This window comes from Oncorhynchus clarkii, chromosome 10 (assembly GCF_045791955.1).
Source record: "Oncorhynchus clarkii lewisi isolate Uvic-CL-2024 chromosome 10, UVic_Ocla_1.0, whole genome shotgun sequence".
NCBI lineage: Eukaryota > Metazoa > Chordata > Actinopteri > Salmoniformes > Salmonidae > Oncorhynchus > Oncorhynchus clarkii.
This window is the reverse complement of record NC_092156.1, coordinates 50,306,862-50,334,302: the sequence shown is the minus strand read 5'-3', so window position 1 is coordinate 50,334,302 and position 27,441 is coordinate 50,306,862. Positions and strand designations below refer to the sequence as shown.

At 42.3% G+C, this 27,441-nt stretch overlaps 1 protein-coding gene across 15 annotated transcripts; it reads right to left on the bottom strand.

Annotated features, from left to right (window-relative positions):
• Positions 1-465: 465 nt before the first annotated feature.
• On the bottom strand, positions 466-24,738 carry LOC139418729 (upstream transcription factor 1, like). 15 transcript variants are annotated; one of them, XM_071168393.1, is made up of 11 exons: positions 24,562-24,738; positions 24,028-24,093; positions 23,872-23,921; positions 21,875-21,990; positions 21,591-21,704; positions 21,195-21,336; positions 20,892-20,946; positions 20,515-20,573; positions 20,306-20,400; positions 1,712-1,840; positions 466-1,373 (listed from the first exon to the last, which is right to left on the bottom strand). In XM_071168393.1, the coding sequence occupies exons 2-11, from the start codon at positions 24,033-24,035 to the stop codon at positions 1,284-1,286; spliced, it is 858 nt and encodes a 285-aa protein (XP_071024494.1). In that variant the 5' UTR covers positions 24,036-24,093; positions 24,562-24,738; the 3' UTR covers positions 466-1,283. The 15 variants fall into 15 exon arrangements, with proteins under 15 accessions (XP_071024494.1, XP_071024483.1, XP_071024484.1 ...); XM_071168382.1 differs by having other exon boundaries at positions 20,294-20,400; positions 21,845-21,990; positions 23,833-23,921; positions 24,562-24,707; XM_071168383.1 differs by having other exon boundaries at positions 21,845-21,990; positions 23,833-23,921; positions 24,562-24,707.
• Between the last annotated feature and the right edge of the window lie 2,703 nt (positions 24,739-27,441).

Genomic DNA, 27,441 nt, shown 5'->3' with positions numbered 1-27,441 from the left:
AATTGTACTGTGTACCATGTGTATTCTGCATATGACAAATAAACTTGACTGACTTGAAAGTAATAAGGGCGGCAGGTAGCCTAACAGATTTTTGGGTCAGTAACCGAAATGTCACTAGTTTGAATCCCAGAGCTGATAAAGTGAAAAATCTGTCCATGTACCCTTGAGAGCAAGGCATTTAACACTAATTGCTCCATGGTTGGCGTTGATAATGGCAAACTCTGACTGTGAACCCACTCTCAGCATGGAATGGGATATGAAAAAAAAAAATCAAATTCACAAGTGTATAATACATACTTGTACATGTGTGAAATAGGACAAATACAAGCACACCCACATAATTATAAATCTCACTCAATCAGCATAGCTGAATTCAAGGTATATTGTCCACTCATGATAGTGACAGATTGTTAATACCATAAATTAATACCATTTCATTTTCAGTGTCTGTAAATAAACAAGATATTTCTTTCAGACAAATTTAATAGAAATTACAGCAAATCAACCTATAACACAAAATAATATTAGAGGCTGAAGGTTGTATTAATGTCAGAAATAGGTTAGTCCAAATTTTGGAAAACTAAAAATACACAAAGAACCATCAAATTCATTATTTGCTCAGTGACTGATACAAACTGATGTAGGACACCAGTGTCAGTCAGCTGGTAGTGAAACTGTCAACCAATAGACATGGTGTTCGGTTCAGTCTAGCATTTAAATAAGCCTTTTCATAAAATATTTTATTTCAAACATAAAAGGCATCACATTTTTTCTTTCACATAATGTGTGGCAAGAGTGTAGAAATACCCATATATGGGCAAGTTGTTTGAGGGGTCACAAAATACATTTGATTTCAAAGGTGATAAAGAACACAGACATGAGTATTATGCTGTGTAGCTTAAGTGTTTTTCTAGGTAGGATGAATGTCCATGATCATGGGGTGTCCATACAATTGTCAAGGAAGAAAACATCATGGAGGACATCCAAAAAGAGTGCAGTCCAGATTTGTTGGAAGCAACCCTCTGCATACAACCGCCTCCATTGACCAATGTTGTCGTATTCCAACAGCCCACAACATCGTAGACCTTGTTCGAATGCTTTCCAAATACATCCATCCTAGATGAAATTACAGATATAAGATGACTGGGTTGGTGTCATTGGGACCCTACGTTTCACCTCTCCAATCCCATACAGATCAGTTACTACCTCAAGTGAGGAAAGGAGGGTGTCTTTTCTGGCAATTCAAACAGAGCCCTCGTACAGGCACCTTTGTCTCTTGTCCTTCACTGTGGATCTACACCTGCTGCTCCCACAATGCCGTTCTGTCTCAGCTGGCTTCTCATCATCTGGTTCTTGGTTTTCCAATCATCAACCTGTGAGTGGGAAAAGGGAATATGTTAATGTGGTATGCTTGTGAGTTGTTATAGTAACCCACATCACCAGCTTTTGACCAACACCGCTCACTACTATTAAGATTTATGTAATGCATCATCGAGGTTTCTTTGGCTATGTATAGATCTTTAGCATGTTTGAGAGGATCAGTCTGAGCAAGGTGCTGCGGATGAATCCCTGGTCTACAGTTCCCCTGCAACTAGTAACTAGTCGTTATGTGGTCAAGGTTAGCAAATCTGTGCAGCACATTGCTCAGACAGATCCCCTTGAACATGGTGATTGTGTGTTTGAGTGGGAACAATCTGAGCTGCTGCAGTACCTCTTGTCTAAGCAACTGGTTGTCCATGCGTAGTCTCTCCAGATTCTCCAGGTCCTCCCCCAGTCTGGCATTGCTCTGACGCAGCTCCTGGATGTAATCACAAGCCTTGGACAGGATCCCTCCTTTACTCTGTAGGGAACAGACAGGACAGGAGGACACCACACTGGTCACAGCACTGGCATTATGCCTTGATATATACAATGAACAAAATTATAAAACACAACATGTAATACGCTGTTTCATAGGCTGAAATAAAAAAAATAACCCAGAAATGTTGTATACGCACAACAACAAAAAAATAAGCTTTTTTCTCTCAAATTTGATTACATCTCTGTTAGTGAGCATTTCTCCTTTGCCAAGATAATACAGCCACCAGACAGGTATGGCATATCAAGAAGCTGATTAAACAGCATTATCATTACACAGGTGCACCTTGTGCTGGGTACAAAAGGCAACTATAAAATGTGCCGTTTTGTCACACAACACAATGTCACAGATGTCTCAAGTTGAGGGAGCGTGCAATTGGCATGCTGACTGCAGGAATGCCCACCAGCGATGTTGCCAGAGAATTTAATGTTAATTTATCTACCATGCTTAGCTGCCTCCAACACCATTTTAGAGAATTTTGCAGTATGTCCTGCCAGCCTCACAACCGCAGATGTGTATGCCGTCATGTGGGCGAGCGGTTTGCTGATGTCAACGTTGTGAACAGAGTGACCCATGGTTGCGGTGGGGTTATGGTATGGGTAGGCATAAGCTAAAACAACGAACACAATTGCATTTTATCGATGGCAATTTGAATGCACAGAACTACCATGATGAGATCCTGAGGCCCATTCCTTTTAAGGTATCTGTAACCAACAGACGCAAATCTGTAGTTCCAGTCATGTGAAATCCATAGATTAGGGTCTAATGAATTGATTTCAATTGACTGATTTCCTCATATGAACTGTAACTCAGTAAAATCTTTAAAATTGTTGCATGTTGTGTATATTTTTGTTCAGTATAATAATAATAATAATGCCATTTAGCAGACACTTTTATCCAAAGCGATTTACATAGCTTTCTACGGACCACCACCAAGATAATCAATCTCTGTTGAGGGAAGAACTGACTTTTACATATTGTGTATATTTAATTATTCTGAACGCAAGGTCAATTCTTGCAAATGTTCTCAAAATACTTACTTTTATGTTCGCTAGCTGGACAGGCAAACACCGCTGGTACTAAACTGTTAACCAATCAAAACTTGTGTCGTATGCCAATCACGTTATCCTTATCTAAGGTAGTAGACACCTGGTGACATCTTGAGAGGGAGCTTTGTCCGACAAACTCCTCAAGCAAAGTCTTATTATTTTTGTAATCTAACTATTTAGTTCTAGAAACGTGACACCATCAATGCAAGCTGTGAAATGACTCCCAACTTAGAACATAGCAAGTAATCTAGTTAAAACAAATATATATATTGCTAGCTAGCAGGACCAGATAGTTTTATCACTAGATAGCATGTCAAATCAAATTCAAATCAAGTTTTATTCGTCACATGCGCCGAATACAACCTTGCTTACTTACGAGCCCTTAACCAACAATGCAGAGTTTTAAAAAAGTACAAAAAAAATGATAAATAACTCTGAAAAATAGTAACAAAATAACAATGACGAGGCTATATACAAGGGGTACAGAGTCAATGTCCAGGGGTACGGGTTAATTGAAGTTTAGCTATCAGTTTATTACAAGTAATTTGACTACACACATCTATAGGACAAGTAGTGTAAATCTAATAGTCATCAAGGCAGGACCCACTCATTTATTTCATACTGACAAATAAGAAATCCCACATTATCCCTATCAATAGTTGGAGTAGGATGATTGCAGAGCACCCTGCCTCAGACTGTCAGGATGTTCATTTTCTAGCTCACAAACTACATTCCTTTGCTGTGATGATTTATTTGATGAATTCTTGTCTCTCACTTTTGTCTCACATGACCTATTATGCCCTCCTATGTCCTAGTCCTATAGATTCACCAAGCATTGGCCGATTCGTCACTATTTAGACATTGGGACCCCATATGAATACGCATTTGCCTGTTGTCTTTTCTTTGTGGGTTTTGTCTCGCACAGTCTGCATTTTAGAGTTGAAGAACACCAACCAACTATAGATACATGCTTGTCTGAACATGTTTATTCATTATCTCTCACTTGGGGCCTGGGCACACAAATGCTCCTAGCGAGAAGGGTGAATACTGAAGCATACGTTGATGACAGTTCTAGTCTCCATCAGAGGCCCAGGCTTTTGACATAGATGGCAAAGCTCTCATTTCTGGACTGCAACATTGTAAGATTGTGCCCTCTGCACTTGATATACATTGATTGGTAGGTTACACTATATTTAGATACCTCAAATACTGCCCGAGACACCTTTGCCATTTGTCTTAGTTCTCAATAAATGGTGAAACACTATTTGTGATGGTGTTCTTTGTTCGAATATACAGTTTGAATGTACAGTATATGCATGAAACGTACATTGTGGAAAACGTCTCACACTCAGTCATAGTTAGTAGAATAATGAATGGATTGGCAAGACTTGGCACCGTCAACTTCTAGAAGTATAGTAGGAAAGTTAATACTTTAAACCACCTAAATATACTTGTATTAATTGAACATTTATTTCCCAACTGCTTTTTCTATAATCCTACAGGTTCTTTGTCATTCCCATACCTTATTTTCCAATGCATCCAACACTGGGCAGCTGCTATTTGAGAACTCATCTGGTTTAGGAATCAATCTTTGGAAATCTTATTGCAGAGCACATTGTACAATTGTTTTGATTGAATATTGTTTTGCAAGGTATGCTATATGTGTAGGCTACGGCTAATATGCATATGAAGCTGATTTTAAACCTCCATTCTAGCAAACATTACATATTTTTATCTACATGCTTTTATGTGGGTTTCTATGCAAAGATAAGATGGCGCTGACAGACATGGCAGCTCTGCTTCTAGCTCCGAAGCAACGTTGCAGTATTTTTTTGTGTGTGTGTGTGTTATTACTTACATTGTTAGCACAGAAGGTTTTTTGAGTTATTACATACAGCCGGAAATAACTTTTGGACATCAGTCAAACTCACCAGAATTACGACCAGGAATACTACTCCCGAATTGTATCCTTTGTTTGTACCCAACAGGGCAATTGAACTTATCCCCGAGGCTGCTCCAAGACGCCGCCGGCGGAGAAGATGTATTCGGAGTGGACTTCCAGTTCAACTCAGGAGGTAGGCACACCATCCACCACTTCTAAGTATATTATTCGCTAATGTTCAGTCTCTGGACAATAAAGTAGACAAGCTCATATAGCAAGGGACGGTAACAGGGACTGTAACATACTCTGTTTCACGGAATCATGGCTCTCTCTGGATATACTTTCCCCATCCATACAGCCAGTTGGGTCCTCAGAACTCCCCGGGGAGAAGCAAGGCAGTGGTGTATATTTCATGATTAACTACTCATGGTGTGACTGTGATAACATACAGAAACTCAAGTCCTTTTGTTCACCCGACCTAGGATACCTCACAATCAAATGCCGACCGTATTACTTCCCAAGAGAATTCTCTTCGGTTATAGTCACAGCCGTGTGTATTACCCCTCATGCCGATACCACGATGGCCCTCAAGGAACTAAACATGACATTGTGCAAACTGGAACCCATATATCCCGAGGCTGCATTTATTGTATCTGGGGATTTTAACAAAGAAAATCTGAGGAAAACACTACCGAAGTTCTATCAACACATTGACTGTAGTACTCGTGTTGGAAAACCGCTCAACCACTGCTACTCCCCCTTCAGGCACACCTACAAGGCCCTCCCCCGCCCTCTCTTCGGCAAATCAGATCACAACTCCATTTTACTCCTCCCTTCCTACAGGCAGAAACTCCAACAGGGAGCGTCCGTGCTAAGGTCTATTCAACGCTGGACCGACCAATCGGAAGCCATGCTTCAAGAGTGTTTTGATCACGCCGACTGCAATATGTTCCGGGTAGCCTCTGAGGATAACATTGACGTACAGTGGGGAGAACAAGTATTTGACACACTGCTGATTATGCAGGTTTTCCTACTTACAAAGCATGTAGAGAGAGGTCTCTAACTTATATCCTAGGTACACTTCAACTGTGAGAGACGGAATCTAAAACAAAAATCCAGAAAATCACGTTGTATGATCTTTAAGTAATTAATTAGCATTTTATTACATGACATAAGTATTTGATACATCAGAAAAGCAGAACTTAATATTTGGTACAGAAACCTTTGTTTGCAATTACAGAGATCATACGTTTCCTGTACTTCTTGACCAGGTTTGCACACACTGCAGCAGGGATTTTGGTCCACTCCCCCATACAGACCTTCTCCAGATCCTTGTCGCTGGGCAATACGGTCTTTCAGCTCCCTCCAAAGATTTTCTATTGGGTTCAGGTCTGGAGACTGGCTAGGCCACTCCAGGAACTTGAGATGCTTCTTACGGAGCCACTCCTTAGTTGCCCTGGCTGTGTGTTTCGGGTCGTTGTCATGCTAGAAAGACCCAGCCACGACCCATCTTCAATGCTCTTACTGAGGGAAGGAGGTTGTTGGTCAAGATCTCACGATACATGGCCCCCATCCATCCTCCCCTCAAAACGGTACAGTCGTCCTGTCCCCTTTGCAGAAAAGCATCCCCAAAGAATGATGTTTCCACCTCCATGCTTCACTGTTGGGATGGTGTCTTGGGGTTGTACTCATCCTTCCTTCTCCAAACACGGCGAGTGGAGTTTAGACCAAAACGCTCTATTTTTGTCTCATCAGACCACATGACCTTCTCCCATTCCTCCTCTGGATCATCCAGGTGGTCATTGGCAAACTTCAGACGGGCCTGGACATGCTCTGGCTTGAGCAGGGGGACCTTGCGTGCGCCGCAGGATTTTAATCCATGATGGCGTAGTGTGCTACTAATGGTTTACTTTGAGACTGTGGTCCCAGCTCTCTTCAGGTCATTGACCAGGTCCTGCCGTGTAGTTCTGGGCTGATCCCTCACCTTCCTCATGATCATTGATGCCCCACTAGGTGAGATCTTGCATGGAGCCCCAGACCGAGGGTGATTGACCGTCATCTTGAACTTCTTCCATTTTCTAATAATTGCATCAACAGTTGTTGCCTTCTCACCAAGCTGCTTGCCTATTGTCCTGTAGCCCACCCCAGCCTTGTGCAGGTCTACAATTTAACCCTGATGTCCTTACACAGCTGTCTGGTCTTGGCCATTGTGGAGACGTTGGAGTCTGTTTGATTGAGTGTGTGGACAGGTGTCTTTTATACAGGTAACAAGTTCAAACAGGTGCAGTTAATACAGGTAATGAGTGGAGAACAGGAGGGCTTCCTAAAGAAAAACTAACAGGTCTGTGAGAGCCGGAATTCTTACTGGTTGGTAGGTGATCAAATACTTATGTCATGCAATAAAATGCTAATTAATTACTTAAAAATCATACAATGTGATTTTCTGGATTTTTGTTTTAGATTCCGTCTCTCACAGTTGAAGTGTACCTATGATAAAAAAAATTACAGACCTCTACATGCTTTGTAGGTAGGAAAACCTGCAAAACGGCAGTGTATCAAATACTTGTTCTCCCCACTGTATACACGGACATGGTGACTGAGTTCATCAAGAAGTGCATATGGGATGATGTTCCCACTGTGACTCCTAAAAACCTACCCAAACCAGAAACCGTGGATAGATGTCAGTAATTGCGGAAAACTGAAAGCGCAAACCACCGCATTTAACCATGGCAAGGTGACTGGGAATAAGGTCGAACAGGCAATCGAACAGGCAAAACATCAGTATAGAGACAAAGTGGAGTCGCAATTCAACGGCTTAAACACGAGACATACAGTGGTTCTTCCTTTAAAAGTTGCGTTGTACTGCAGCACACCTTGCGGGCTACCGCAGAATCCTATGGCACGTTATAAGTGTCAGCCATTGTTGCAATTGATGCTAGTTAGTGATAGTTTGACCACCAGAAGGCATCTGAGAAGCATTTGACTTTTTTTTAAATATTGGCTGTTCTAGAGAATTTAAAACCTTTTTTGTAAGAACATAGTATATGGGATTGATTTTAAGAAATGTATCTTAATTAATTTGATTAATATTATGGTGTTTCTATTCGAAGAAAAACAAAACCCTGTACAATGTGACTGATCAGGAGTAGGCTACTAAGAACAAAATAATCCTAACATTTCCACAACCTAATTGTAGGCTAACCAATACCCAAATTGAGATTCAGTGAAAATAAAAAATCTAATTGATTTATCAAGACCAGTCCCCATGCTTGTCTCAGAGCAGCACGAAACGGTGCTGAAATAGTTGACCACACACGGGTAGGCTATTGCTTCAAATCCTATTGCTTCTATCTTCAATATGCTTTAAATGCCACAATGTCACACATAATTGAACACATACTGAACACATACAATACTTATTTTCCACCATAATTTGCTAATAAATTCCTTAATCCCTTTCTGGATTTTTTTTCTCATTTTGTCTGTCATAGTTGAAGTTTACCTATGATGAAAATTACAGGCCTCTCTCATCTTTTTAAGTGGAAGAACTTGCACAATTGGTGGCTGACTAAATACTTTTTTGCCCCACTGTACATATGAGATGAGTAACGCAAGATATGTAATAATTCTTAAAGTAGCAATATTAAAGTGACTAGTGTTCCATTTATTAAAGTGGCCAATGATATCAAGTCTGTAGGTGGGCAGCCGCCTCTCTGTGCTAGTGGTGGCTGTTTAACAATCTGATAGCCTTGAGATAGAAGCTGTTTTTCAATCTATCGGTCCCAGCTGTGATTCACCTGTACTGACCTCGCCTTCTGGGTGGAAGAGGGGTGAACTCGGGTGGTTAATGTCCTTGATGATCTTTCTGGCCTTCCTGTGACATCGGGTGTTGTAGGTGTCCTGGAGGGCAGGTAGCTTGCCCCCGGAGATGCGCTGTGCAGACCGCAACACCCTCTGGAGAGCCCTGCGGTTGTGGGAGGCGCAGTTGCCGTACCAGGCAGTGATACAGCCCGACAAGGTGCTCTCAATTGTGCATCTATAAACGTTTGCGATGGCTTTAGGTGACAAGCCACATTTCTTCAGCCTCCTGAGGTTGAAGAGGCACTGTTGCGCCTTCTTCACCACACTGTCTGTGTGCGTGGAACATTTCAGTTTGTCAGTGATATGTACACCAAGGAACTTAAAACGTTCCACCTTCTCCACAGCTGTCCCATCTATGTGGATAGGGGGGTGCTCCCTTTGCTGTTTCCTGTAGTCAATGATCATCTCTTTTGTTTTGCTGACATTGAGTGAGAGGTTACTTTCCTGATACCACACTCCGAGGGCTCTCACCTTCTTCCTGTAGGCTGTCTCGTCGTTGTTGGTAATCAAGCCTGCCACTGTAGTGTCGTCTGCAAACTTGATGATTGAGTTGGAGGCGTGCATGGCCACGCAGTCGTGGGTTAATAGGGAGTACAGAAGGGGGCTGAGAACGTGGGGCCCCAGTGTTGAGGATCAGCGGAGTGGAGATGTTGTTTCCTATCTTCACCACCTGGGGGCGGCCCGTCAGGAAGTCCAGGACCCAGTTGCACAAGGCGGGGTCGAGACCCAGCTTGGAGGGTACTATGGTGTTGAATGCTGAGCTGTAGTCAATGAACAGCATTCTTACATAGGTATTCATCTTGTCCAGATGGGATAGGGCAGTGTGCAGTGTGATGGCGATTGCAACGTCTGTGGACCTATTGGGGCGGTAAGAAAATTGGAATGGGTCTAGGGTGACAGGTAGGGTGGAGGTGATATGATCCTTGACTAGTCTCTCAAAGCACTTCATGATGACAGAAGTGAGTGCTACGGGGCGATTGTCATTTAGTTCAGTTAACTTAGCTTTCTTGGGAACATGAACAAGGGTGGCCATCTTGAAGCATGTGGGGACAGCAGACTGGGATAGGGACTGACTGAATATATTCGTAAACACACCAGCCAGCTGGTCTGCACATTCTCTGAGGACGAGGCTAGGGATGCCGTCTGGGCCGGCATCCCATGACTATCGCCCCGTTGCAAGGGTTAAGATATTTAAATGTTTTACTCACGTTGGCCACGGAGAAGGAGAGCTCACAGTCTTTGGTAGCGGGCTGCGTAGGTGGCACTGTACTGTCCTCAAATATGTTTTTTAATTTGTCTGGTAGCAAGACGTCGATGTCCGCAACAGGGCTGGTTTTCTGTTTGTAATCCGTGATTCTCTGTAGACCCTGCCACATACGTCTCGTGTTTGAGCCGTTGAATTGCGACTCCACTTTGTCTCTATACTGACGCTTTGCTTGTTTGATTGCCTTACGGACGGAATAACTAAACTGTTTGTATTCGGCCATGTTTCCAGTCACCTTGCCATGTTTAAATGCGGGTGTACGTGCTTTCAGTTTTGCGCGAATGCTGCCATCAATCCAAAGCTTCTGGTTAGGGAAGGTTTTAATAGTCACAGTAGGTACAACATCTCCTACACTTCCCTGTAAACTTGCTCACCGAGTAAACTCGCTCAATGTTGTTCTTTGAGGCTACCCGGAACATATCCCAGTCCACGTGAGCGAAGCAATCTTGAAGCGTGGAATCCGATTGGTCAGACCAACGTTGGATAAACCTAAGCATGGGCGCTTCCTGTTTTAGTTTCTGCCTATAGGAGGGGAGCAACAAGATTTAGTCATGGTCGGATTTGCCAAAAGGAGGGCGGGGAAGGGCCTTGAATGCATCGCGGAAATTAGAGTAGCAATAGTCGAGCGTGCTACTCACTCGTGTACTGCAATTGATATGCTGATAGAATTTAGGTAGCCTTGTTATCAAATTAACTTTGTTAAAATCACCAGCTACAATAAATGCAGCCTCAGGATATATGGTTCCAGTTTGCATAAAGTCCAGTGAAGTTCCTTGATGGCCGTTTTGGTATCCGCTTGCGGGGGGATATACACGGCTGTGACGATAACCAAGGAGAGATCTCTTGGGAGATAATACGGTCGGCATTTGATTGTGAGGAATTCTAGGTCAGCTGAACAAAAGGACTTGAGTTATTGTATGCTGTTAGAATTACACCATGAGTCGTTAATCATGAAATATACACCCCACCCTTCTTCATACCGGAAAGATGTTTATTCCTGTCGGCGCGATGCACTGAAAATCCCGCTGGCTGTACGGACTCGGACAGCATGTCCCCAGCTTTCCGTGAAACAGAGTATGTTACAATCCCGGATATCTCTTTGGAAAGCAACTCTTGCCCTGATTTTGTCGACTTTGTTAACTAGGGACTGGACTTTACCGAGTAATATACTCGGAAGCAGTGGGTGGTGTGTGCACATCCGAAGCCTCACTAGAAGACCACTCCGGTGCCGTTGTTTTGGGTTGGTTTCTGGAATCAGTTCAAATGCCCTGGGAGGTGCAGACAAACAATCCGCTTTGGGAAAGTCGTATTCCTGGTCGTAGTGCTGGTTGTGCTGGTAAATTGACATCTCTCTGATATCCAATAGTTCTTCCCGGTTGTATGTAATGACACTTAAGGTTTTCTGGACTAACAATGTAAGAAATAATACATATTAAAACAAATACTGCACAGTTTCCCATAGGACTAGAAGCGAAGCTGCCATCTCTATCGGCACCATCGTGCAAAGTTGCCTTGCTGTCTTGACCTTTGTATGCTCGGCTATAAAAATCCAACTGACATTTACTCCAAAGGTGCTGAGTGGTTGCACCCTCTATAACCACTGTTTATATTATTTTACCCTGCTGGTCATCTATGAATGTTTGAAAAGCTTGAAAAATGATCTAGCCTTTATGGCCAAGTACTCTTATAATCTCCAACCAGTTCGGATTTAAGTATAACTTTCGTATGACTGACGCCTTTAGTAAGAGGTCTAATGCTTTAATATTTAATCATTTCTACCCTCCGATTTCATATTCCTTATATAATTAGGCCCATGTGTATATTCATCAGATGAACTGCAACATGTCGGTTAAAGCGATTTCATTCATGAATGCATAACCCTGCATTATAATTATATAAAAACAGCTGGAGGCATTTTGTTTTTCACAAGCGTAGCAGGCTGTGAATTCTGCAAAAAAGCCAACCAAACTAAGAAAGACATGTCATTGGTTGCCATGGTGAATAATCCAATAATAATTGGTAAGATACATAAAAGGAAACATCAAAGAGTTTACCGGAATCTCTAAATGAAAATACTGGAAGATCAATAAAATGTCCTTGTACAGTGTAGATCTAATTAAATGTAAAGGAGTCAAAATTAATATCTAAGGGGCTTTTATACAATTATAATGCAGTGTTAATAATACATTTATATATTTGTAGGGGTTGATACATTTTTTGTTGGGAAAAATCTGGTTTTAGAGTACCTAAAACAATGCATTTGGTGGACTCGGTAAGATGGACTGATGGTTGAAGATGATGAGCGATCGACAAAGGCAATCAACATCGCTCTAATCACAGTCAGAAGACAGTTGAAGAAACTTGAGTGGACTTATGGAAAGGCTTTGTAAAACATCTTATATATGTATATATATATATATATATATATATATATATATAATATCATATTTTTTTTTTCAGAACATTAACCATGCGTGTTCTCGATATCTACTGTTCTGTAGTTTAGTCTGACAAACAAAGAACTTTGCGTGCTGCAGGCCCAGGCATGGATCAAAGCTGTCGAGACATTCAATGACATCATCAAGAGATATGGAGGACCCTATGTCAAAGAGGTGTCTTGGGGACCACATTGTGCCTATTGTCCTGCTAATAGCCCTTGTGAAAAACAAGTGTTTGAAAAAAAAATCCCCTTCCACTTGCCTCTTCTATTAATTTGAAAGAGTATTTTTATCATTATTTTATTAACAAAAGCATAAAGATGTTGAAGAAATAATGTACACTATATGCTTTATCCGACATTTTGCAGTTGCATGAGGTTTGGACTTCAGAGAACTTAACCTCACGTTCGGATGAAAAGCGTGCCCAGAGTAAACTGCCTGCTACTCAGGCCCAGAAGCTAAGATAAGCATATTATTAGTAAATTTGGATAGAAAACACTGAAGTTTCTAAAACTGTTTGAATGGTGTCTGTGAGAATAACAGAACTCATATGGCAGGCAAAAATCTGAGAAAAATCCAACCAGGAAATGGGAAATCTGAGGTTTGTAGTTTTTCAAGTGATTGCCTATCCAATATACAGTGTAAATTGGTCAGATTGCACTTCCCAAGGCTTCCACTAGATGTCAGCAGTCTTTAGAATGCTGTTTCAGGCTTCTATTGTGAAAGGGGAGCGAATACGAGCTGTTTCAACCAGGGGTCTGGCTGAAAGCCTTGAATTGTTGATCGCGCGCGGCCGTGAGCACAAGCTCTGTTCCCTTTCATTTCTAAAGATAAAGGAATTGTCCGGTTGAAACGTTATTTAAGATTTATGATAAAAAACATCCTAAAGATTAATTATATACATCGTTTGACATGTTTCTACGAACTGTAATGGAACTTTTTTGACTTTGTCTGGACTTAGTGTCCGCACCTTGTGCATATGTATTGGTGAAATAAACCCTCAAACAAAAAGGAGGTATTTGGACATAAAAATGGACTATCAAACAAAACAAACATTTATTGTGGAACTGGGATTCCTGAGAGTGCATTCTGATGAAGATCATCAAAGGTAAGTTAATATTTCTAACGCTATTTCTGACTTTTGTTGACTCCACAACATGGCAGGTTGGCTTGTTTTGGTGGCTGAGCGCTGTACACAGATTATTGCTTGGTATGCTTTCGCTGTAAAGCTTTTTTGAAATCTGACACAGCGGTTGCATTAAGGAGAAGTTTATCTATAATCCTATGCATAACACTTGTATCTTTCATTAAAGTTTGAGTATTTCTGTAAATTGATGTGGCTCTCTGCAAAATCACCAAATGTTTTGTAGGCAAAACATTACTGAACATAACACGCCAATGTAAACTGAGATTTTTGGACATAAATATGAACTTTATCGAATATAACATACATGTATTGTGTAACATGAAGTTCTATGAGTGCCATCTGATGAAGATCATCAAAGGTTAGTGATTAATTTTCTCTCTATTTCTGCTTTTTGTGACTCCTCTCTTTGGCTGGAAGAGAGCATGTTGATGAAGAAATACTGTACAGTATATGCTTTATCTGACATTTTGCAGTTGCATGAGGTCACCCACACGCACTTTAAACATTTGGATAATAAAGCATTTAAAGCATATTGAAGATAGAAGCCACCTGTATATGTTTATTAGGCTACTGTGCAGTTTGACAAGTAAACATATCCTACAGTACATAGTAAACATGATAAAGTGCCTAATTCCTTACATAAGGGAGAGCAGGCCATGTCCAGACTTTCTCGGTGACCTCAAGTACTTATTAACTCTTGTCTTTAATGCCTTTTCGGGTTGCATCAGTCATGGACAGAAACTTCTGAGACACAGTATTAATGATGAACACCTGGAGGTTCACTGGTAAGCCACATTTGCTTCAGGATCCATCTCAGTTGGTATTCTGTGGAACCATGCGTTTTATCGGTGCAGCCCGTTGTCTAGCCCTTTGTCCACTGATCTCCACGGATGGTTGTCACCATGGTTTGTATGCTCTGCAAAAACACATTCACGTTTTTAGTACACAATTAGCGATTTTATTACACAGTATGCCTACACATTGATAGGCTATATACACTATTTTTTGGGAAAATACACTGAAACCAAAATACCTTTAGTTTTGGTGATCCTCTCAGCTCCGGCTCATTTTCAAGTCCTCTGGTGGTTACAGTCCTAACCCTGGAACGGGTAGCACCATAGAAAGAAGCTGGCTTGATGAAAACTGTAAGCCGGAAAAGGGTCTGCTCGGACCAAAACACACTGCCGCTCAGGTTTGCATTGCAAATGAGGGGATAAACTGGGTCAAGACGCCAGCAGAGTAAATAGACCTTTATGTAGTAAAATCAAAAATAAATAAAAAGTCCTAACTTTGCCAAGCCTACAAGCAAAGATGAACTGGTGAAGGCAATCAAGATGTTTTGGCTTGAGAAATTGACGATACAATTCTCCCCTTGCCCTCTTCCTTGGCAAGAGACTATTGTCCTGCTAATAGTCCATAATGGGTGGATGGATGGCTTCTTTTGTATTCAAATGTATTGAATGAATGTATGAATTAGTCATTTACCATTCTCATTCTGGAACGTTGTTTCCAGAGTTCTCTCATTTTCAAGTTTTAATTACGATATTTTGGAGATGTTTTCGTTTTCAAATAACCGAAAGTAAGCGGTTATAATCTGAATAAAGGGAAAAAATACATTCTTGAACATGGCGTGAGACAATATGCCCTTTAAATTTTGTCTGGCTTGCCATTCCAAATAAAATGTCATATATTTTTTGCTCATGTAATATAAACAGGTCGCTCTCCGCCCGATTCTCCGCCAATGCCGCACGATTCTCCGCCAATGCTGCATGACTCTCCGCCAATGACGTGACTCTCCGCCAATGATTAAAAGTTAGAGGATTGAAGGACTCTAAAATTAATATCTAAGGGGCATTTTACATTCGGGAAAATCTGGTCTGTGAGAATATCTAATGGGCTTTTATATAATTATTAACAAAGCGATTATTATTAACCCTGCATTATTAGGATGCATTATGAAAGTAAAATGGTAATATTTTTCCTTTTAGAGACTATAATACACTATAATAATATACACAAAGCACTAACCCTGACTCTTGGTTTTTAAGTGCTCATAGGTCCAGGTCTATATATTACTGGTGTTTTTTTTAACAAACATTGCTTATTTTAGTTAAATGCTATTCACAGACCGTAATAATTTGAGACCCAAACTAGCGATCAATTGTAGAGTTGTGACTTTTAAACTCAACAAAAAAATAAATGTCCTCTTACTGTCAACTGCGTTTATTTTCAGAAAACTTAACATGTGTAAATATTTGAATGAACATAACAAGATCCAACAACTGAGACAAACTGAACATGTTCCACAGACATGTGACTAACAGAAATGGAATGATGTGTCCCTGAACAAAGGGGGGGGGTCAAAAAAGTAAAAAAAGTAACAGTCAATATCTGGTGTGGCCACCAGCTGCATTAAGTACTGCAGTGTATCTCCTCCTCATGGACTGCACCAGATTTGCCAGTTCTTGCTGTAAGATATTACCCCACTCTTCCACCAAGGCACCTGCAAGTTCCCGGACATTTCTGCGTGGAATGGCCCTAGCCCTCACCCTCCGATCCAACAGGTCCCAGACGTGCTCAATGGGACTGAGATCTGGACTCTTCGCTGGCCATGGCAGAACACTGACATTCCTGTCTTGCAGGAAATCACACACAGAACGAGAAGTATAGCTGGTGGCATTGTCAGGATGAGCTTGCAGGAAGGGACCCTCCACCTAGACCCCGCTCCAGAGTACAGGCCTTGATGTAACACATCACCCCTGGTGAGAGAAAACCGTGACTCGTCAGTGAAGAGCACTTTTTGACACGGTGGGTTTGTGCCCATAGGCGATGTTGTTGCCGGTGATGTCTGGTGAGGACCTGCCTTACAACAGGCCTACAAGCCCTCAGTCCAGCCTCTCTCAGCCTATTGAGGACAGTCTGAGCACTGATGGAAGGATTGTGCTTTCCTGGTGTAACTCAGGCAGTTGTCGTTGCCATCCAGAACCTGTCCCGCAGGTGTGATGTTCGGATGTACCGATCCTGTGCAGGTGTTGTTACACGTGGTCTGCCACTGCGAGGACGATCAGCTGTTCATCCGGTCTCCCTGGAGCTCTGTCTTAGGCGTCTCACAGTATGGACATTGCAATTTATTGCCCTGGCCACATCTGCAGTCCTAATGCCTCCTTGCAGCATGCCTAAGGCATGTTCAAGCAGATGAGCAGGGACCCTGGATATCTGTCTTTTGGTGTTTTTCAGAGTCAGTAGAAAGGCCTCTGTAGTGTCCTACGTTTTCATAACTGTGACCTTAATTGCCTACCGTCTGTAAGCTGTTAGCGTCTTAACGACCGTTCCACAGGTGCATGTTCATTAATTGTTGATGGTTCAATGAACAAGCATGGGAAATGGTGCTTAAACCCTTTACAATGAAGATCTGTGAATTTATATGGATTTTATGAATTATCTTTGAAAGACAGGGTCCTGAAAAAAGGACGTTTATTTTTTTGCTGAGTTTATAATCACTTCTATTTTCTATTTTTAACTTCTAGACTATCAGAAAGAAAGTTGGTACTTGTTTATTTTGATCCAAAGCCATGAATGAGTGAATCACTCAGTAGGTGCCGAGGCTATATGTCCACGCCATCAACTTGATTATTTAGCAAACATCACTTGCTTCTTATATTTCAGTCAACATACATCTTAAGCATATAATAACTTTTTTAAAGCTTCCAAAAGCATAATCAGTGCTCTAACTCCCCCTTTCGGTGGTCTTGAGCAATGAAGCAATGACGCAGGGTAACGTACTAAACCACAAATTACCTCTAAGTCCCACAGCATAATCTCAAAACTTTAAATTGAGGAACCACTGCATGTGGCAGGGTCTACAGATAATCACTGATTACGAAAGGAAAACCAGCCATGTCGGACACTGACGTCTTGCTCCCGGACAAGCTGAACAGCTTCTTTGCCCACTGAGGATAACACAGTGCCATCGACGTGGCCCGACTCCCCAAGGATTGTGGACTCGTTCTCCATGGCCAACAAGAGCTGCCGGCCCAGACGATATCCCTAGCCGCGTCCTCAGAGCATGAGCAGACCAGCTGGCTGGAGTGTTTCCGGACATATTCAATCTCTCCCAGTCTGCTGTCCCCACTTGCTTCAAGATGTCCACCATTGTTCCCGTACCCAAGAAAACAAAGGTAATTGAACTAAATGACTATCGCCCCATAGCACTTACTTCTTTCATCATCAAGTGCTTTGAGAGGTTAGTTAAGGATTATATTACCTCCACCTTCCCTGACACCATAGACCCACTTTGATTTGCATTCCACCCCAATAGATCCACACACCATGCAATCGCCATCGCACTGCACACTGCCCTATCCCATCTGGACAAAAGGAATACCTATGTAAATAATGCTATTCATTGCCTATAGCTCAGCATTCAACACCATCTGGGTTCTGAACCCCGCCCTGTGCAACTGGATCCTGGACTTCCTGACGGGCCACCCCCAGGTAGGAAACAACACCTCCACTTCACTGATCCTTAACACAGGGGCCCCACGCTCAGCCCCCTCTTGTACTCCCTGTTCACACATGACTGCGTGGCCAAACACGCCTCCAACTCAATCAAGTTTGCAAACGACACAACAGTAGTAGGTCTGATTACCAACAATGACTAGACAGCCTACAGGGAGGTGGGGGCCCTGGCAGAGTGGTGCCAGGAAAATAACCTCTCCCTCAACAGAACGAAGGAGCTGATCATGGACTTCAGGAAACAGCAGAGGGAGCACGCCTCTATCCACATTGATTGGACCGCAGTGGAGAAGGTGGAAGGCTTCAAGTTCCTCGGCGGACACATCACTGACAATCTGAAATGGTCCACCCACACAGACAGTGTGGTGAAGAAGGTGCAACAGCGCTTCTTCAACCTCAGGAGGCTAAAGAAATTCAGCTTGGCCCCTAAAACGCTCACAAACCTTTACATGCACAATTGAGAGCATCCTGTTCCGCCGCCTGGTACGGCAAGTGCACCGCTCGGAACCGCAGGGCTCTGCCCAACGCATCACTGGGGCACAAAGCCCAACGCATCACTGGGGCACACTGCCCAACGCATCACTGGGGCACACTGCCTGCCCTCCAGGACACCCAATGTGCTGTAGGAATGCCAAAAAGATCATCAAGGAGTTAAATCACCCGAGCCACGGCCTGTTCAACCTGCTACCATCCAGAAGGCAAGGTCAGTACAGGTGCAGCAAAGCTGGGACCGAGAGACTGAAAAACAGCTCCTCTCTCGAGGCCAGCAGACTGTTAACTAGCCATCACAAGCCGGCTAACACCCGGTTACTCAACCCTGCACCTTAGAGGCTGCTGCCCATATACATGGAATATAGAATCACTGGTCACTTGAATAAGTAATGTTCACATACTGCTTTACTCAGTTCATATTTATATACTGTATCCTAAATGTATTTTGGTTAATGCCACTCGACATTGCTCGTCCTAATATTTATATATTTCTTAATTCCATTCTTTTACTTTTAGATGTGTGTATTGTCAGACACTACTGCACTGCTGGATCTAGGAACATAAGTATTTCTGTACACCCACGATAACATCTACTAAATATGTGTATGTGACCAATAAAATTTGAGTATACAGTTCAAAACAAGTTATTTCCATGACAGTCTGACCAGTTGAAAGCTAAGATCGCTTATTGATGTCACTTGTTAAATCCACTTCAATCAGTGTAGATGAAGGGGAGAGACAGGTTAAAGCATTTTTAGCCCTTGATATAGTTGAGACATGGATTGTGTATGTGTGTCATTCAAAGGGTAAAAGGCCAAGACAACAAATGTAAATGCCTTTGAAAGGGGGTATGGTAGTAGGCGCCAGGCACACCGGTTTGTGTCAAGAACTGCAACGCTGCTGTGTTTTTTACGCTCAACAGTTTCCTGTGTTTATAAATTTTTTATTTAACCTTTATTTAACTAGGCAAGTCAGTTAAGAACAGGGTTTGGCCGGCAGGGATGTCCTTGTCCCATCGCGCACTAGTGACTCCTGTGGCAGGCCGGGAGCAGTGCACGCTGACACGGTCGCCAGGTGTACGGTGTTTCCTCCAACACATTGGTGCGGCTGGCTTCCGGGTTAAGTGGGCATTGTGTGAAGAAGCAGTGCGGCTTGGTTGGGTTGTATTTCGGAGGACGCACGGCTCTCGACCTTCGCCTCTCCGAGTCCGGACGGGAGTTGCAGCGATGAGACAATTGGATACCACGAAATTGGGGAGAAAAAAAGGGTAAAAAATAATAAATAATAATATTATATGTTATTCTATTCTTTTGAAAACACAGTTTATTTGTCTTGTTTCATAAGACCTGCCAAATCAAATGAATAATGGATTTCTTTGTGATGGTGTATATCAATGGATTTATTAAAATAGACTCCCGCCCACATATGCACACCCCTACTTCCTCTCCTCACCCGCATGCATGTGGGAGGTACAAAAGGCTTATGCCGGCAAGAATGTGGTAAAAATGGGCCTGTTTGAAAGTGGGGTTCATAGAAACATTTCCCACATTTTAATAAGTTCTACAGGCAACATACTGTAATTACTGTGTGAGCGCATTCATCTTAGGTAGCTAGGTGAGAAAACTGCTTTTTAGAAGAAAACAGATGTAGTTATCTGAAGTTTTTTAAGGGAGAAGGGGGGTGCTGTGGGAATAATCAAGGAAGAAGAACTAGAAAGAGAATCTCAGAAATGCGTCCATGTGAAAACGTATACCAGTTGAATAAAATATGAAGACTTGAGTGAGTACCTGGGAACTCACCTGCCCATTCTTCGTCGCATCCAGGGTGCAGTCTGGGATGGTTTTGGACAGCTGGACGATCCAGTTGTTTATCTTATCTCTGCGTCGGCGCTCAACTGGGGACCGATTAAAAAGGTTATAAAATGTCTTGAACAAATATAAAACAAGACTTCACAGATCAACATCCTTGAACATTTTCAAGGTCACAGTACTGCTGTATATTCAAGTACCTTCATTGTGTTGGGCTCGTCTCTTGTCATCTCTAGATGTACGAGGAGGCTCTGACTTGCTGTAGAATAGAAAAAGAGGATTCAAAACAGTAGCCCAATGTACAACATGTAGACCTATCACCACATTCACCAGGTATGAAATACTATTGGCAATGTCATGTTATTTTAACTATGGTCGTGTTCATTAGGTCACGCAACAGAATTTTTTTTAAAACATTTTGCAATGGGAAACCAAATGAGCTTTTCTTATTGGACAACCCCAGTTCCCTTGATGAAGGCCCGAAGGCCTAGTCAGTGATGGGTTATGTAATATCATAACCTGGACAGAGAGGATGTGATGTTATGTGTTAGATATCTTTGTTGAGGGTGCTATGGACCTCTGGTTTGTTCCGCCCAACACGTCCTGTGGGGACATCATCACATATAGCTGACCTGGAAGACACAGGGCACTATTAAGCAAACAGACAATGTACAGATTGACTGACTATCTCAGCTGGCCCAAATTCTCTCCCTCCACCTTGCCCTTGGACCTAACCCTTCGGTTTTTGCAGATCTGAAGTTTCCTGATTAGGTATAACCGGAAAAGTGCTATCTTGCTTACATCTTACAGATATGCCAACATTGAAGGATGGGGCAGGGAGCTAATTGGGACATGTTTGAATGACATAATTTCAACTGACCAGTGGGTGTGCTCTGAGTGAGCAGTGTTTCTGGCGCTTGTACATTCTCAACCATGGTAGTCTGTGTGGCATCAGTGACAGGGTAGTAGTAGTGAGTCTCTGAGGCTTCCCCCTCCAGTCCCTCAGACTGGGAAAACACCGCCTGACAGACAGACAGACAGACAACACACATGACAGATATTTTAGATAGCAACAGATCCAACTAATAAACTGAATGGACAGCTGGTAGTATGCTTGCATGCACAATAAAGTGTGTGGGGAAAGGAAATGATGGGTGAAACTTTATCCAGAGACGCCACTCCAGCCAAAGGGATGATATATGTGAGACAAAGCAAACTTGTGCATTTTGTGTGTGTGTGTGTGTGTGTGTGTCTCAACACCATCCAAGGGTTGTACCTGTGTGACAGTCTGTGTCGTTGCGGGGAAGCCCGTCACAACGCTAACAGCAGAGGCGCCGTCTGTCTGTCCGTCCACCTGTCCATCAGACACCTGGATCACCCGGTACGTCACCTGAACAGAGGGGGGTGGGTCAGTAAAGGGATGGCTAAGACAGAATCTTACAAATGTGCAAACATCAAAGGTTTAGGGCCAAAGGGAAGGGAGAAAATTGGGACAGACTGAGTGTGTGTGGCATGCAAAGTCCCTTCTACCTGCCCTGAGGGAGGGTACAACTCCCCTACCGGCAACCCGCCTCCTTCGGTCTTGAACAGGTACTTGATTGGTTGATCAGACGAGAAGGTGGCTGCAGACTGGATGGTGGTGATGGCAGTTGGGTCGTCGGCCGTGGCAACAGCACCTGAGGGCGAGACCGGAGAGTCTTGTAGTTTTTGTATTATTTTTTATTTTATTTAAGTCAGTTAAGAAACAAAATCTTATTTACAATGATAGCCCACCCTGGTCAAAAACTCTCCCCTAACCCGGACGACGCTAGGCCAATGATGCGCCGCCCTAGGGGCAGCCCGATAACGGCCAGTTGCGATACAGCCCAGGATCGAATCCAGGTCTGTAGTGACGCCTCGAGCACTGACATGCAGTGACTTGGACCGCTGCGCCACTCGGTCCCCCAAAGTAATAAATCAGATCAACCTGACTAACAAGTTTTTACGTTAACATTAGCAGGATGTATGAGAGACAACTTGGCAGAACATTTTTTGCCCTAGCACTACACAGCTGATTCATATAATAAACTAATCATCAAGCTTTGATTATTTGTATCAGCTGTGTAGTGTCAGGGCAAAATCCAAAATGTGCACCCCTTGGGGTCCCCAGGATTGAGTTTGGGAAACTATAGGGCCTAGGCCCATGGCTATGACAGCATGTGTACTTGCATAGATCACAGCCTGAATCATTTCAGTAAACACACATCACATTGACCATTCAGTGAAGCAATGCAAAGAACGTATATAGTTTACACTGAACAAAAGTATAGAACGCAACACGTAAAGTGTTGGTCCCATGTTTATGATCTGAAATAAAAGATCCCAGAAATGTCCCATATGCAAAAATGTTTTATGTTAACAAATTTGTTTACATCCCTGTTTGTGAGCATTTATCCTTTGCCAAGATAATCCATCCACCTGACAGGTGTGGCATATCAAGAAGCTGACTAAACAGCATGATCATTACACAGGTGCTGGAGACAATAAAAGGCCACTCTAAAACATGCAGTTTTATCATACAGCACAATACCACAGATGTATCAAGTTGAGGGAGTGTGCAATTGGCATGCTGACTACAGGAATACCCACAGATGCGGTTTCCAGAGAATTGAATGTTCATATCTCTACCATAAGCCACTTCCGGCATTTTAAAGAATTTGGCAGTACGTCGAACCGGCCTCACAACTGCAGACCACGTGTATGGCATCGTGTGGGCAAGGGGTTCACTGATGTCAATGTTGTCAGAGTGGCCCATGATGGCAGTGGGGTTATTGAATGGACAGGCATACCATAAACTACAGACAATGAAACACATTTGCATTTTATCTATGGTAATGCACAAAAAAAACATCATGAGATCCTGAGGCCCTATTTTTTTTAATACTTTTTTCAATGTATTGGGTGACCAACAGATGGGGCGGCAGGTAGCCTAGAGGTTGGAGCGTTGGGCCAGTAACCCCCCCCCAAAAAAACACAAAAGGGTACAAATCCCCTACCGGCAATCCGCCTCCTCCTGTCTTGAACAGGTCCTTGATTGGCTGATCAGACGAGAAGGTGGCTGCAGACTGAAAGGTTGCTGGATTGAATCCCCGAGCTGACAAGGTAAAAATCTGTTGTTCTGCCCCTGAACAAAGCAGTTAGCCCACTGTTCCCTGGTAGGCAGTCATTGTAAATAAGAATCTGTTCTTAACTGACTTGCCTAGTTAAATAAAGATTAAAATAATCTGTATTCCCAGTCATGTGAAATCCATAGATTAGGGCCTACTACATTTATTTCACAATACTGGATTTCCTTTTATTTAACTAGGCATGAACGAATTCTTATTTACAATGACGGCCTAACGGGTTAACTGCCTTGTTCAGGGCAACGCTCTAACCACTAAGCTAACATGCCGCCCCCAATTGCAACACAGTAAAATCAATGAAAACGTGGCGTTTATATTTTTGTTCAGTCCATAACAAAAGTAGTTAATTCTCACCATTATGATAAATCATAGAATACTCTCTATGGCGCTCACCTTCATCGATTATGGGCACGTCACCGTCGTCATCCGGGCTCTTCTGCTGCCTGTGGTACAGGGGAGAAGGCGGCAACAGTCAGCCAATAGTTAACTGGACAACATAAAACAAAAGGTTGATTGCCCATTAACGAAAGCTTTTTCTGTCACACTTACCCCTTCATCTCGGTTTGCTGCTCTATGCCTTTAAAAAAACAGCAGCGGCGATTCTGTCAGTTTCACCTATAACGTTATTTACCAGAATCAAAAAATTAGGTCTATATTGAAACCAACAATGAAAAACCTTGCCATGTTTATCTCGCACTGTAAAGTTAACTGGCTTGCTAGCTAATTAAGTACTCGATACAGTCCACAACAATTACGAATTAGCTAGGCACCCCTCGTAAATATAGATATTTAAGCAGTATTAATTGACAAATACAAATGAGTGTGTGATGGCAATATGTTATAGCTACGATACCTACTCAAATTCAATCCTAAACCTCAAACACTGGTCAGTTGGCAGGGCTCGAAAATGGTTAGCTAGCTATCTATCGTTAGCAATGTAAACAAGGCAAATGTGCTAGTTAGCTTGCAAACAACCAATCCGCGCTAGAATTCGTTAGAAAAGCAAGGGAGATTTCCCCAAATCGCTAGCTCATCATACCGACACATTTAATGAGTATTTAATCCAATTGAAGTCAAACTAACCCGTAAATATTGTAGCGCAGCTAGTCCACCCATCCATAAAACAAAGATTATCTATTATTTTGACAAGATAGTCGAGTGACCGCTCTACATGTCCTCAAAGATGGAAGCCATGTACCGATTTTTTTTATAACTAACCCAAGACCCATCACAGCCTGTCGTTTCCAATATAGTAATGGCGTCTTTTTGTAGGTACTAACTCCGCCATGGTGCGTTGTACATAGCCTATTGGGAAAATGAATTGTGTTTTTGTAAGGGTTTTGGATAAACGCCAAATATAAGGTATGTGGTAAACATAGGTTTAGGATAACTTCTTGTTCTATGTTCATCTTCATCAGCTAACATCACTTTTTGTGAATTTTGAAGCACTTATGAAATTTTTAAAAATCACAAAGGCTAAATAATTTATAAAGTTAATGTTAACTAACTAAATATCAAACTTTTAAGATCTCCTAAACCTCAGACCTAATTTTCGGCATAAATCCCGAAACCCTATTCTTTCCCCATTAATTTTCCACAGGAATTTCTGAACAAAACAAAGGTAATTCATTTCTGGGTTTCATTATTATGAGCTGTATTGAAGCAAATTAATCATGGCGGCTTTTCCGCTGCACTGCCGTGATTTTCACAGTTCCTCGTTTTGTTTCCAATTGCTCACGGCCCGCTTGATTCCTGGAACCAAGCAGGATATTCAGCCTCATTTGATATCTTCGATGAGGTTTAAAGGTGGTTGGCATCCAACAGATGTTGCACTACCAACTGCACTGGAATATAACTCCCTAATACTTTGCTTGGAAAAAAGGAAATAAATCAACCAATACTCTATCATCTAACCCTACACTCATTAAAAACCCACCTCCCTACTCTACTAAATCCACAAATGTAATCAACAAGGCTCCATTTTCGGCATGTCAGAAAAATAGTATGAAGCTAGCAAACTTAATGATGGTGTCATGCTTGGCCACACAGCCGTGGGTGAACAGGGAGGACAGGAGGGGACTAAGCACGCTCCCCTGAGGGGCCCCCGTTTTGAGGATCAGCGTGACAGATGTGTGGATAGCGCAAGGGCTGAGGGGGTAAAAATAACGTGTTTGGAATACAGCCAGTGAATCTTCCCCTTCATTTGGTCCACTTTCACATTTACCGCTACCCCAGTAATCACTCCTTTCAATGGCACCCTTTTCGTGAGCGCAAAACGATTCACATATCTTGTCCCCAGTCATTTGGCTCAGAGCGCCTGCTCCCTCTGACCTGCAGGAACACAAATAATTATCACAAGACCACTTCGGGTTACTTTCACCGATTCCACAGCACCCAACTCTGTTTTCACCCACCCTGAAACCACAAATGGATAAGCCAAAAGGCAAGGGTCCAATTTTTCCAAAGATTTCACTCCTACCGTTTGTTTGATATCTGGTACTAACCTCAAACCAAGTAGGCCGGTGGGTGGGGTTACAAATGGCCGTACTCAATGATTGGTCTCACGCAATGATGTCACAGTGTTGCAAATGTTGTTAATACTCTGAAGCAACACAAACATAGGCACAGACACATGCGTACAAACACACATATACACATGTAAACATAGATTTTGTGATGTATATATGTGGTAGTACAGTATGGGCCTTTGGGCACACACTTAATATGTTGTGAAATCTGTTGTGAATGTATTGTAATGTAAAACATTTTTTATCTGCCTTAATTTTTCTGGACCCCAGGAAGGGTAGCTGCTTCATTGGCAGCAGCAAATGGGGATCCATAATGAATACAAATACAAATTGAGACAGGGGCTCCATTTTCAAAACATAAGGTAAATCTGACTACAAACAGTGCAGCTACACTAAGCAATAACTCTAAAGCTAAAAATGAATAATGGAGGCAGCAAATTGGTCAGTTGGAGATGTTCAAGGCTTTTGAGCATCTGGGCAGACTCCAGCATGGTCCATGTACTTTTTTGGCCAATTAATATTTCCTATTAGAGGACAAGATAAAAATCGAGTATAGAGGATACTTCCTATTTCTGTAATCTCGGCAAGGCCTAACAAAATTAAATTAATCATTTTATAATTTTTGTAGTTGGGGGGGAAAAAAATGGATGTCAACTCGTTTTCTCTTTTATGGTTTCCAAATGAGGCATTGAGTAAGAGAAAACAAATTACGACAAAATGTATCACATTTTTTCTTTTTATTCATACCTGGAATTAGACTGTTAATGTTGCAATAATATAATATTCACGGTGCATAGCGGGTCTGGGTTGAGCTGCAGTGTCGGCAGCACAGAAGAAAGGATTAGACATTTATGTGACAGGAAGATAAAAATACTAACGTTACCTAAGATGTTTAAATAATCATGAAGTTTGCATGCCAATAGAACGAACTCAGTAACAACTGAACAAAGTTGGCTTGCACTACCTAGCTAGCTAGCATTAGCCAGCTAACATTAATGCTGACTAGCTAGCAAGCTGGCTAACTGACTAGCTAGCAGGTGGTGCAAACCAATTAGCTAGCAGGCTTGCTACCTGGCTACTGGCTATAGTCATGCTAACTAGTGGATATTAGTTTGTCCCTCATGCTAGCTAGATGAAGTAAGTCTCTCAACGTTAGTCTCTCAACCTGCTGCAAGATTAAGCAGCCCGGCCAGAGGTACCTGCTGTAGAAAGGGGAGATTTCTACATTAATTTCTGTAGCTAACTTAGCTAGATCTTCAGTCAGGCTGGTGCTTATTGACTAAGTAGGCTAATAATTAACAGAGGTAACCATTTACAGTAAACAATCTGTCCCTTTGCGTAGCTATTTTCTTACATTCAATACAACAATATCCAGTTAAGCTACAGTCAATGCTGATATTGTGGGTGTGGGGGTTCAGAATGTGCCCGCAGGAGA